This window comes from Pestalotiopsis fici (assembly GCF_000516985.1).
Source record: "Pestalotiopsis fici W106-1 unplaced genomic scaffold PFICI_Scf_11, whole genome shotgun sequence".
Taxonomy (NCBI): domain Eukaryota; kingdom Fungi; phylum Ascomycota; class Sordariomycetes; order Amphisphaeriales; family Sporocadaceae; genus Pestalotiopsis; species Pestalotiopsis fici.
This window is the reverse complement of record NW_006917101.1, coordinates 1470202-1483251: the sequence shown is the minus strand read 5'-3', so window position 1 is coordinate 1483251 and position 13050 is coordinate 1470202. Positions and strand designations below refer to the sequence as shown.

Here is a 13050-nt window from a genome sequence, read left to right as displayed (position 1 = left end):
AGGAACAAACAAAATTTTGACTGCAGATTTCTTGCTTAGCCGTCGCCCAGGAGTCCACCGGTCCGGGCGTAGCTTCTAATGTAAACATATGTACAAACCGCAACGCATTCCTTCCGGATCTTGTTTTGTCTTCTAACCCAGCCTGGCAACATCGCTCTGTGCATTGCCTGTTCGCTCCGCCTCCAACTGCCTCTCGGCCTCGATGAAGTACTTTGCGGTGTCGACACCGTGCTGGTTGTGGTTGACAAAGTTGAACCACGGGATGCCGTACATGAACAGAGCCGAGTATCTGCCCTGTCGCGCGGCCACACCCTGCATGTGGGGAGTCAACTTGCTCTCGCCGTACAGGGTCTCTCCGGCCTTGACCTTGGCAACCATCTCCTTCATGTCCATATCAACCTCGCGGGCGTTCTCCGTCATTCCGTAGAATCGGTCTGTCAAAGGCTGGATTAGTATGTTGTTTTACGTCTCATAGCCCTCCTCCTCGAGGGCTTCTTGGGCGATATGCGTACATGTCGATCTTGTGTAAAAGTAGAGGAAGCCACCGATGGCACCAACAGCGCCGCCCAGTCTCATGGCTCGTGCGAAACCGCCGCGTCCGACGTGTGATGGCGCAAAGCGCTCCATGGCGTAGAGAAGACCGGGACCGGAAGCGGCTGCCACGGCGCCGTGGACATAGTCGGAGGGTCTCGCGTAGGCGATCACTCGGTTGAAGTGCCTATCATCATATCAGTCCTCCATTCAACAGGCTCCAAAGCCCAAGTATCGAGAGGTGTGTCGCGGCGAGTCGTAAACGTACGGGTCATTGTCAATGAGCTGCAGCACATTAGCCAGAATTCACGAGACCAAACTAGTTCAATTGGATCCTTCTCACCGGGTACTCGGTCTTGAGGACCTTGCTGGGAATATAAGTCTGTTGGGGCGTCGGCGTCGACATGGTGGCGGACTCAATGGGGATTGTCCAATGGCTGAGCTACTGAAGCTCTCACTCGATTCCAGCGGAGGTTGCACTTGAAGCTTGAAATCGCGAAGTTCCAATTGGTTGCTTAGCTAAGCGGCTCAATATCGGTTAATCTGAAAGCCATGGCCCAAACACAAGGATCCCGGCACTCTTTCGGGTGGGTCCACGCTAAGGGACCATGCTTAATTGAGACGCGCTGCAATCGTTAATGGACGCGTCTCCCAGCATCATACTGAGTGTTGTGTAGAAGTTTACTTGCGCTCAACCACATTTCATCGCGCCATTCTATTTTCAAACACACAAAAGCCCAATATGGCGCCCGGAGCAGTTGTCAATGATGATTTGGAGAATTATGGAGCCGACGATTTTGGCTCGGACCCCTTTGCCGAGTCAGGCGATGACAATGCCAACAAAGCAGATTCACAATCCAAGAAGCGGAAAGACGCCTCGGGTCTAGGAATTGATGAAGCAGTTGCAGTGTCGAAGAAGGTTAGAGTGCCGAGGGTCAAACTTGACGACAAGAAACTTCTATCAGATAAAGGTATTCCCAAGTTGAGGAAGAAGGCAGGAGATCTCAAATTCAAAGGCAAAGGCCACGAGGTTCGTACTCGCATCTGTTACATAGGTTCATCTATACTAATTCTCAAACCAGTTCTCAGATACAGCGCGTCTGCTTTCGTTTTATCAGCTGTGGCTAGATGACCTGTATCCCAAAGCCAAGTTCCTTGACGCGCTTACCATGGTTGAGAAGGCTGGCCATACTCGATCCATGCGATTGGCGCGAATGGATTGGATCAACGAAGGGAAGCCAAGAAGCGCAACGCAAATTGACGAGAATGACGATTCTGATCTTCGTGGTCTGGATCATGGGCGGGAACCTGCCATATTCCCTGCCAGAGTCGCCCCCATCTTTGAGAAGAGCAACAGACCTGCTGAGAGGCCAAAAACACCCTCGCTAGACGACTTATTTGGGGACGATGATCTATATGACGCCACGCCAAAAGCCTCGCGGACGAATAATGCTAGTGCGGCCACAAATCAAGGTTTAGGCAGCAATGCACCCGACGAGGAAGACGATTTGGATGCTCTCATGGCCGAGGAGGAGGCCCAGAGACAAGCACCGACATCAATATTTGGCAATGGACAGTTACCGTCAAGACGTGCACCACCACCGTCGGCTCCTGATGAAGACGATCTCGATGCCCTCATGGCCGAAGCAGAGGCGGCTACCAACGAAAGACCCAAGCCGCAACTACCAGCACGTAATGATGCTGAGGAGGATGACGATCTTGATGCTTTAATGGCGGAGGCAGAAGCTCAAGGGTCTATACCAGGTTCAAAATCCAGCAAAACCCCCGGTACAGAGAAATCGTCAAAAGACGCTAATGCTGATGATGAGGAGGCTATGGCGGAGATGGACGGTCTATGGTGATCTATGATAATGATTACGTGCGAATGTTGGCTCAACGAGACACTGTCTTAATGTAGACATTATGATAGATGTTTTTTGCAATGGGAGCCTTGGCATTGTGCAAACCTGCTATTTGAACGCAAAGAAGATGCTATAACCCAAATAATAGCGTGGCAATGCCGGTTGTTTTTGGCTGCTATCCGGTCTTAGGGAGGACGTGGATTAAGTCAGTAGGGCAACTCAAGCAAAACACACAGGTTGATTTAAATTTATTACTTTGAGACTTTTTTTTTTGCTGAATTGTTTTAGTTTTCGATTGACACGTACCGCGATGCATACTAGGTTTATGTACATCAAGGTATCCTTCGGTGGTATCTTGAGTTGTCCAGTTGCCAATTTAGCTTTTGTTGTGTTATATAAAGCCAGTTCAACCCCGCCGCTCAACCAGTGTCCACTCTGCTGCAAACGCTCCACAAACCCCACCAATATTCTAACCTAGGCCACTGAACTGCCTACAACAAAGACTAGAATAGCAACGTCATGACCTTGCAACCTTGCAAGAGCTTCACCCAAGGACTGCCAAAGCATTCTGTTACCCTGAGCCAGCCGCGATGGGACCTCCCGACCTCGCGCAGTCGCTCGCGAACCTTCAAATTACTGCGGCAGCAGACAATGTCAACATTGACGACATCCTGTTCCAGCAAGGCCCCCGAAAGCGCCAGAAGCAAGATCCCGCCGCGCTCAAGGCTCAACTCGAGAACGACTACCTCAATCCATCCAACAAGTTCTCCAACGAATGGCTGAACCGACTGCAACAGCGATGGGACTGCCCGACCGACTTGACCGAGCTGTTCCGCATTGCGCCGACGCAGACAAGAACCGTCACACGCTTCACCAGACAAGGCCTTGAAGGCAAGGTCACTGGCTACAAAAATGTCACCGTGCCGGCAAACAGCGCAACTGCAAAGAACTCAACAAGCTTCTCGCGAAAGCCCGCTAGTCGCGCGGATTTCGTCAGAGGTGCAGCTGGATTTTTCCCCTTTGCGCCTGGTGGTCTCGAGGGTGTCGACTCCATTGCTGCTAGCGAGGACCAAATGCTTAGACCTGGTGCTGCAGCTCCAAATGGAACTGGCAACAAGCTCGAACGGGTCATTAAGCTCGGTGCCGAAGGTGGCTTGCTCGAAGTTGCGCCTGGACTTGAGCGAGGTATCGATTTCAGCAAGAAGAAGGCCAAGGTTGACGATTCAGATGCCAAGGCTGTCGAAGAGGTGCTCGACCAGGAGCCAGAGGATGCTCCGAATGCTGACGGTGTTGACGGCATCCCAGCACCACAACCCACGGAAGAAGAACTGGACGGAGAAGACGGTGAGGATATTGACGCTCTACTGCCCGTCGAATTTCCTGCTCTAGAACCACACAGTGCTCTTGCTGCGTCGAGTGCTAGAAAGGCTGGCAAAGAATGGGCGCACATGGTCGACATCAACCGAGGTATCCCGAACTTCAGAGAATTGGTTCCGGACATGGCAAGAGAATGGCCTTTTGAACTCGACAACTTTCAGAAAGAGGCTATTTACCATCTTGAAAATGGCGATTCCGTCTTCGTCGCTGCCCACACTTCGGCAGGAAAGACTGTGGTTGCCGAGTACGCTATTGCTCTAGCAGCAAGACACATGACCAAGGCCATCTATACTTCCCCCATCAAGGCTCTCAGTAATCAAAAGTTCCGAGATTTCAGAGAAACTTTCGATGAAGTGGGTATCTTGACCGGCGATGTCCAGATCAACCCCGAAGCCAGCTGTCTCATCATGACCACTGAGATTCTTCGCAGCATGCTGTACAGAGGAGCTGATCTGATTAGAGATGTGGAATTTGTCATCTTTGATGAGGTGCATTACGTCAATGACTTTGAGCGAGGTGTCGTGTGGGAAGAGGTCATCATCATGCTTCCCGAGCACGTGTCGCTTATTTTGCTATCAGCAACGGTTCCCAACACCAAAGAGTTTGCTCAATGGGTAGGACGAACAAAGCAGAAGGATATTTACGTCATCTCGACTCCCAAACGTCCCGTGCCGCTTGAGCATTATCTATGGGCCGGCAAGAACATTCACAAGATTGTTGACGCTGATAAGAAATTCAACGAGAAGGGCTGGAAGGAAGCTGATCTGGCTTTAAAGGGCAAAGACAAGGCTCTTCCAGCCCCGGCGCCAGCAGCCCGAGGGGGTGCCAATCAGCGAGGCAACCAACGGGGTGGCCCCCAGCGAGGTGGCCCCCAGGGACGCGGAGGAAGAGGCGGCAACAGTCAAGGACGTGGCCGCGGTGGTCCTCCTCGAGCAAGTCATGCCCCTGGGCATATGGGCAGAGCCGGTCGCCCGGGAGGGTTCACTTCGTTGAACCAAGACAAGAACTTGTGGGTACATATGGTGCAGTACTTGAAAAAGTCCACCTTGCTTCCCGCTTGTATTTTTGTGTTCTCAAAGAAACGTTGCGAAGAGAACGCAGATGCCCTCAGCAACCAAGACTTTTGCACGGCTCACGAGAAGAGTCACATCCACATGATTGTTGAAAAGTCGGTAGCACGACTCAGACCTGAAGACCGAGCACTACCACAGATTATTCGCATTCGGGAACTGCTCTCCAGAGGAATAGCCGTCCATCACGGTGGACTTCTGCCCATCGTGAAGGAATTGGTTGAGCTCCTGTTTGCGCAAACATTGGTCAAGGTGCTTTTCGCTACTGAGACATTTGCAATGGGCCTGAACCTGCCCACTCGTACCGTCGTATTCTCTGGTTACCGCAAGCATGACGGGCATACATTCCGAAATCTCCTGCCAGGAGAATACACCCAGATGGCTGGTCGAGCTGGTCGTCGTGGTCTTGATACTGTTGGCACGGTTATCATTGTGCCACCTGGTGGTGGTGACGAGGCGCCTCCCGTTGTCGATTTGCAGAACATGATTACTGGGCAGCCTAACAAGCTGAAGTCACAGTTCCGACTCACGTACAACATGATCTTGAATCTACTGCGTGTGGAAGCTCTCAAGATCGAGGAAATGATTAAGCGCAGTTTCTCCGAACATGCGACACAGCAGCTTTTACCAGAGCACGAAAAGGGAGTCAAGATTGCCGAAGCCGACTTGGCAAAGATTAAGCGTGAAGCTTGTGAAAAGTGCGATGCGACACTGGATGACTGCCATGACGCCTCGATGAAGTACCGGGAGTTGACCCAAGAACTTCACAAGGGAATGCTCTCCATACCCATTGGCCGCAAGATGTTTTCCCAAGGGCGGCTTATTGTGTTCAGTAAGGACGGTGTGCGCACCCCTGGTATTCTGCTATCCGATGGCATCAGCACGAAGACTACCGGTGGACAGCCTAGCATTCACGTCTTTGAGATTCGGTCCATGAGAGAGACACGAGATTCAACCGACCTCCTACCATTCCTACCTGCTTTCCGGTCCTTGTTCACGCAACTACCGCAATCCAAGAGACTCATTTACTTCAAGACCCAGCACATTGCAGTGGGCGATGTAGAATACCTCACCAAGACTGTCACCAAAGGCATCCTGCCAGATATCTTTCAAGGAAACGAGAGTCATGCCAAGGCCAAGGATCGCATTTTCCAAATTTGCAAGAGTTGGGAAGCAGACATTTGGGAGGAGATTGATCTCAGCAAGATCAAGAGCATGCAACTGCAGGAACTGATTGGCAAGCGACACCAGGAAGCCAGAAGAGCAGTGGATACAGCGCCAATCCACTGCGAGAGCTTCTTGAAACATGTAGGTCCAAACTTCTCAGAACCCCCTTGGAGACTTTCTATCATACCACGCATGAGATCAAGCCTTCTGACAATGGCTAACTTTTGACAGTTTGCCATGTGCCACGACCAATGGCTCATCAAGGAGCATATCTCGACGCTGCTGGCTACCATGGCCGACCAGAACTTACAACTGCTTCCCGATTATGAGCAACGTATCCAAGTCCTTAAGGATCTCTCATTTATTGATAATGAAACGCGAATTCAGCTCAAGGGCAAAGTGGCATGCGAGATCCACAGTGCAGATGAACTTGTCCTTACTGAACTTATCCTTGACAACGTTCTGGCCGACTACGAGCCTGCTGAAATTGCTGCGCTGCTATCTGCCTTTGTCTTCCAAGAAAAGACTGATAGTGTGCCCAATCTGCCCGGCAAGCTGGAGCAAGGAATCAAGACTATTGTCGAGATTTCGGAAAAGGTCAACAACGTGCAAACCTTGCACCAGGTCATCCAGTCTTCAGAGGAGAGCAATGACTTTGTTGTTCGACCAAGATTCGGACTTGTCGAGGTCGTCTACGAATGGGCGAGAGGCATGAGTTTCCGAAATATTACAGACTTGACCGACGTTTTGGAGGGAACCATTGTTCGAACCATTACGCGACTTGATGAGACATGCCGTGAAGTCAAGAACGCAGCAAGAATCATTGGCGACCCTGCTTTGTATCAGAAAATGCAGGAAGCGCAGGAAATGATTAAGCGAGATATTACTGCTGTTGCAAGTTTGTACATGTAAACTAGGACTGACCAAGGGAATTAGAGTAGAACCATGTGCCCAGAGTCCTCATAGAAGAGATGGAGACAAATGAATGCGGATAGATAGCAAAACTATCGGTTGATGAGACATGATGGATGAGTATAAATACGACATCATATTTGGCAACCCGTTATTCTTGGATGCTCACGCAACTGCCAGAAACATCCCCACTTATATCTGGAATGCATGATGGGATGCAACAACACCAGAACACCGACCAACATCTCTCGTGCATTTTATCGGAGCGCTTAACGAATCAATGGCCAGACGTTAGGACATGTGAACATGATAAGGGAGTCCAGTACCCGCAATTCCGGGCAGCTCCCTGTCTCTACATGACCCCTCCATAATCCTGTATGCTGATTGTCAAGTTTGTCTATTCTCTATCATTGCAATGTTCTTCTTAGTTCTAATTCCGACAAGAGCAAAATGGTGTCAGCTGGGATTTCAGCTTCGCCCACTGCCGTGGTGTTTGACGACCCCCCTATCGCCATCAAAAATGTGCTGGACCTCACTGAAGAAGGCTTTCTAACGGATGAAGTTTTAACAGAAGGTTGGCCGCCATCAGATCCCCTAAATTCGAACTGATGGGCTGTTATACTGGAAACAAAATTGACCATGTTTATATGTGTAGTATTACCAAAGAGATACACATTTATCTCTGTCGAAAATTATGGGAGAAGTGCTTGGACACATACAGCCAAGGTCACGACCAAGCGATCGGATGGCTCTGAGAAACCCTTCTTCTTGAAGGTGAAGATTGTATTGTTTCAAAAATAGTACACTTGATTAATATCGGCGCAGATATCATACGGAAACCACGGGGGAGTCATGCTGCAAGGTGAGTATGAGTCTGCCAGGGAAGTGGTCAGACTCATGCCCGATCTTATTCCGCAGCCACGTGCCTTTGGCCAGTTCAAAGTCGAGTCGCCAGTCACTTATTACTACCTCTCTGACTTTATTGAAATGGATACAACTACTGTTCCGGACCCAACTGAACTTGCTCGACAAGTAGCAGAGTTGCACAAAACTAGTCGATCGCCCACGGGCAAGTTTGGATTCCACGTCACCACCTGTGACGGCAGAATGCCTCACACTGTGGACTGGGAAGACAGCTGGCCCAAGTTCTTCTGTAAACTTCTGTTGGGAGTTTCCAAGCTTGATACCGAAGCCAATGGTCCTTGGCCTGAGATGGAGCGGGCTACCAAGCAGGTCCTTGACTTCGTCGTGCCACGGTTGCTTGGTGACCTCAAGCAAGACGGTAAACCAATCAAACCCAGCCTCCTACACGGTGATCTTTGGGAGCCCAACTTGGGGGTCGATAAGAAAACAGGCCGCCTGATCATGTACGATGTTGGGTCCTACTATGCGCACAACGAAATGGATCTGGGCCACTGGAGGAACGAATTCTGCTCCCACCTTCGTTCAAAAGTCTACCTGGAGCAGTATCTTCGCCAGTACCCTGCTGCAGAGCCCCGTGAGGAATTTGATGATCGCAACCGCCTGTACTGCCTCAAAGGAAATCTAAACTGGTCCGCCGGACATCCGAATTCTGTTCTTAGACGCACGTAAGCCAGGGCTCCCGTTGGATTCCAGTTCATGGCAATGTCCGCTAAACAAAATTTAGAGCCTACAACCACATGTGCTACCTTTGCGAAAAGTACGCTCCTCTTGACGGCATCGATAAGTACGACCCAGGAAAGGATCCCACTGTCACTGGCGCGAGTATCGTGGTCGATGTCGGCCCACGAAGGCCTGGCACTGTGTAATGTTGATGACAGGAAATTCGCATGAGATGCATATTCTTTCTCGCCCAATGATCTTCTCATTTCGAGTAAGGTTGCGAGGCTGGCTTTTAATTGATCGACAATGAATCAAGGTTCGTTGACGATGGTTGACAAATACTAAAATCCTGTGGTCAACCCCTTGTGATACAGCACTTTCATTGCATTTCGCTTAGACACCTGAGAAGAAAAAGTATATTATTTAAGATTAATTGAAACTCTTCTTGCTAGCCGTGGACGGCTTTCATTGCCGCGGCCTTGGCATGTAATCGCAAAGTATCAAACATCGGAATGTCTGGGCGGTCCGACTGCGATACCAAGAGCCCAATCTCCGTGCACCCTAGAATGACACCCTGAGCACCACGCGACGCCAACTCGTCAATAATTTCGAGATATGCATTCCGGGACGCATCGGTGAACTGGTTATAGGACAGCTCGGCAAAGATGACAGTGTTGATTAATTCCTGGTCCTTGTCCGTGGGGACAATGATCTCCAGCCCGTGGTCCTTTGCAAATAAGTCGGGCAGATACGGCGACGACATGGTCGCTTTCGTCCCCAGGAGCGCAACCTTGCGCAATCCCTTGCCCTTGATGGCCTCGGCCGTGGGCTCGGCAATGTGCAACAGGGGCACCGTGTCGGCGACGCCGGCCATGAACTGGTCCGAGACGCGGTGCCACGTGTTGGAGACGCAAATGATGAAGTCGGCGCCGGCGCGCGCGAGACTCTGGGCCTTGGTGCGGAGGTACTCGGCGCCCTCGTCCCAGAGCTCGTGATTGACGTAGTGCGCGCTGTTGGCCAGGTCCATGGAGTTGATGATGATTTCGGCCGTGTGCAGCCCGCCTAGCTCTTCCCGGACATGCTTGTTGATCAAGTTGTAGTACTCGACCGTGGCAATGTCGGTGCTCCCACCAATGATGCCAATCGTCTTCATTTTGTCTTGTGTTTGTAGTTTGATGAGCTCATCTATTCTAAAGCTTGGAAGTTTTGAGTGGATATAGGGTGAATAAATAAAAGTTTAAAGACTGTATTCATCCATTTCCTTCCTTCATCTTCCATCGTTGGCGGCGGGGTTTGGCTATCAAGCGGTGGCGGCCAGATTGCACCCAATAAGCACTATAATAGGCGCATATCGTGTCGCGCTATACTAGGTCGATATCATCCACTCAACACCGATCAAGTAGAGAATGAATTGCCATCATCGCATCCCTGTAGCTACCGCGTGTTTGAGTCGTGATTCGGAGTTTCTCCATGCCCAATGTAGCGCAGGGGATCGCATGATTTTCCAATGCTTACCTATGCATGATGCATGATGAACAAGAACGTCTTGGCTCAATATTGATGATCAATGCAGCGAGATACGTAGCCAGTTACAGCACGTCCATTGTAGCACGAAATCAATGTAGACTCCCCCGGGGAACGCACTATGGTAAGTCATTCAAGACTACTTGATAATTCAATAATTATCATATCAATTGCCAAACAAGCTACTGAGGAAGATGATCGTGGAGGACAGGATGCTTAGAATACCTTCAATGCAATTTAACTATGCAGAGGAAAGGAATCTCGGGCCTCACTGCAAGTACTATACTGTATAATGTTGCACGATCACCAAATACTGGCATGCTCAATCTGCTATTCCTCTCTGAAAAATGCCAAACATCACAGCTTGCTGCTGCAATCTTCTCAACGTGTTAGGCGTACCTTAGCCCTTAGCATTACACAAGTAATAGACGTAGCTCTTGGGAAGTGTTGTTTTGTAGTTATGCAGGTGAGTAATGAAAGGCACGGCCAGGTAGAATCAAACGCAATCAGAGATAAAATTTCGCCGTTTGCTGTTCAGGCCTCTGGAGCTGGTCACCCACCACAGCACAGCATTCACGGTTGTAAAATTTGCGGCGCGTTTCCCAGGCCGCCTTTGGATTTTGCAGCCGTCTGGATTCAAAAGCCAGTGAGGGGTTGAACACCACTGCAAACGGATCAAAACACCTTTCTTGTTCCTGTCAAGATTTTGTTCAGACCTTTATTCACCTACTCTTTCCCAGGACAAGGTCGCCGACACCTTCATTTCCATCGACCTCCATCGAGAACTGGCTCACGATCGTCCACACCAATTGCTAAGAACACTGAAGAAAAGTTTCTCGCCATGATGGCTTCAGCATGGATGCCGCCCAGCAGAAAGCGCAAAGCCGAGTAGCAATTGCAACCACCTTTCGCACGTCATAAGCTCGTACGAACAGGTAAGCCCGCCCACCTTGAGATGACAGTCCTCAAACAATTGCTAACATTTACGATTTCAGGTTTATGGCAAGATATCTCGATGACTGCCGGAGGATCGACGGTCTTTATCCCGGCTACCGAAGTCAATCCAGCACTGTCCACCTGGAGATCACGGGCGGAAAACAGCATTGAAGACTTTGGCGAGTTTCCCTTGTGTCCTGAGGTGCTCGCTTCTTCCTTGAGAAAGCCACCCTTTCCCTTTCTCCAGCTCCCGAGAGAGCTTAGGGACAAGGTGTACAAAGAAGTCGTCACTGTCAGCCAGAATTTTAACGACCTTGGCTCGGATTACCCTAGTGAAAAGACCTTTCCCGGACTGAATATCCTCAGCGTCAGCCGAACAGTCCGCAAAGAGGCTTGGGAAATGCTTGCAAATGGAAATATCTGGATCCAAGTACGACTTTGTGGACCGCCTAGCCTCTTTCAAAGTATATTGAGAGAGGTAGTCCGTCGCGATGAAAATGGAAAAAGGTACCCTTCACAGGTATTCACGACATATGGTTACTCCCGGGACAGTGTTCGTCGACTCAAAGAATCTTCAGTCATCACCGTGTGTCTGGGTGACAGTTCTGGCATAAAGGCCAAAGACAAGCTTCTCGAGCACGACTTTAGAGGCTTATCGTTATTGATTCCATACCAGTCGTCTCAGTGGCCTCACCTCATCGACGCCATAGGTGAATCAGCGAGCTCAAATAGTATCCATATCACCTGCAGAAACAACGTGCTTCAGGATACTAGCATTTCTGGGTATGTTTCTCTCCCTCATCATTCATTTGGTCATGTTCGGAATTTCTATTCCCATGCCTTTCATCACGCGGCTCCGCCGGCTTCTTTTGGCAAGTCTTTGCCAAGCAACAATGGAACTCTTCGATTGCCCTTCCAATGTCTATTATACTTGCCAGATAACATAAGCTGACTTTTTTCAACATAGCCGTGCATTCGAGAGAATTATCAAAGGCTTGTTCACGATCCGCAACGCCGCACAAGCTTCCTCGTCTGGCTGCAGCAATGCACTAGATGCTCTCGTTTCCAAGATGCAATCGCCTCTTCGTTGCGATGTCGATTACCTCGAGTTTGGTCTCGAGTTTCAGAAGATGGGAGAGTATCATCTCGGCGAGTCTGACCACAGCGAGGCCATGTACTACTTTGACACCGGTGCATGCATATTGGAGCATGGCCTAGGGAGTGGTCTTGCGACAGTCGGCTCCCTTCCACCCCATCAGCAAACCGCCACGATGAGGGCCATCATAATGCATTTGGTGTCCTCATTTTCGCACGCTGTCAACTTGATGATAAGTAGGCGGTTTGAATCCTCAAAGAGGGGCATGCTCCCAGAGGCATACATGCTCTCATTGTTGGGCAAGTCTTTGGAATACGCTTGCGCTTCTCTATGGTTGGGAGCAAGCGATTGCGAGCGGCGCCAGAGCCACTGGGAGGCTGGCACCGCTTTTGCGCTCATGTCATGCATTAGTAATGAGGCTCTCATCGAAAGATACGGCTTTCAGAAACAACAGTGTCTTGAAGCTGCGGCCAGGCACCTCTGGTATGCCCTGTACATCGACCATTCTAACGACAGTACACTCCCTCCAAACCCGATGTATCTGATGATATGTCACCAGATTGGAAGAGACCCCGAGGAGCCTTGGCCACTGGCAACCATCGAAATCCCCGCCTTGGGAACTTGGACTAGCGATCCACAGCTTCTATCCGTATGGGGCGCTCAAACCGTCATGATGAGGTTTTACCGCCAAAGGGCATGGCCCCATATGGGGGAAACCATGAATGCAAACGAATTGAGGCAATTGTACTCTAACCATGGAATAAGTTGGACGATGACTGGTGATGATCGGGTTCAGCTTTCCGGCCCCGGCATGGAATCATGGGCCTCGGCTTTGGCGCGGCTATTTTCACAGCCGCAGGGAGTTTTCGCTCGGTACTGGTAGACTCTTCCATAGACTCTAGGCCTCGACGCCACGAAGAGAAATAGACTTAAAGTCCAACGATTCCCAGCCTCCAATTTTCTTCAAGCTCTGGAGAAACCAGAAAATCTC

The 13050-nt window shown here is 50.1% G+C and overlaps 6 protein-coding genes across 6 annotated transcripts; 4 read left to right on the top strand and 2 right to left on the bottom strand.

Annotated features, from left to right (window-relative positions):
* Positions 1-132: 132 nt before the first annotated feature.
* On the bottom strand, positions 133-937 carry PFICI_13429 (NADH-ubiquinone oxidoreductase subunit A; the record flags this gene model as incomplete). Its single annotated transcript, XM_007842010.1, has 4 exons — positions 133-434; positions 513-718; positions 800-816; positions 875-937. The coding sequence occupies 4 exons, from the start codon at positions 935-937 to the stop codon at positions 133-135; spliced, it is 588 nt and encodes a 195-aa protein (XP_007840201.1).
* Positions 938-1273: 336 nt separating this feature from the next.
* PFICI_13428 (uncharacterized protein) lies at positions 1274-2393 on the top strand (the record flags this gene model as incomplete). Its single annotated transcript, XM_007842009.1, has 2 exons — positions 1274-1561; positions 1614-2393. The coding sequence occupies 2 exons, from the start codon at positions 1274-1276 to the stop codon at positions 2391-2393; spliced, it is 1068 nt and encodes a 355-aa protein (XP_007840200.1).
* Positions 2394-2983: 590 nt separating this feature from the next.
* Positions 2984-6919, top strand: PFICI_13427 (uncharacterized protein; the record flags this gene model as incomplete). The annotated part of the gene is made up of 2 exons (XM_007842008.1): positions 2984-6148; positions 6239-6919. The coding sequence occupies 2 exons, from the start codon at positions 2984-2986 to the stop codon at positions 6917-6919; spliced, it is 3846 nt and encodes a 1281-aa protein (XP_007840199.1).
* Positions 6920-7369: 450 nt separating this feature from the next.
* PFICI_13426 (uncharacterized protein) lies at positions 7370-8709 on the top strand (the record flags this gene model as incomplete). The annotated part of the gene is made up of 4 exons (XM_007842007.1): positions 7370-7493; positions 7575-7693; positions 7745-8508; positions 8568-8709. 4 exons carry the CDS (start codon positions 7370-7372, stop codon positions 8707-8709), a joined length of 1149 nt encoding a protein of 382 aa, XP_007840198.1.
* Positions 8710-8951: 242 nt separating this feature from the next.
* PFICI_13425 (uncharacterized protein) lies at positions 8952-9656 on the bottom strand (the record flags this gene model as incomplete). The annotated part of the gene is made up of 1 exon (XM_007842006.1): positions 8952-9656. One exon carries the CDS (start codon positions 9654-9656, stop codon positions 8952-8954), a length of 705 nt encoding a protein of 234 aa, XP_007840197.1.
* A 1386-nt stretch (positions 9657-11042) lies between these two features.
* PFICI_13424 (uncharacterized protein) lies at positions 11043-12942 on the top strand (the record flags this gene model as incomplete). The annotated part of the gene is made up of 2 exons (XM_007842005.1): positions 11043-11746; positions 11931-12942. 2 exons carry the CDS (start codon positions 11043-11045, stop codon positions 12940-12942), a joined length of 1716 nt encoding a protein of 571 aa, XP_007840196.1.
* Positions 12943-13050: the final 108 nt, after the last annotated feature.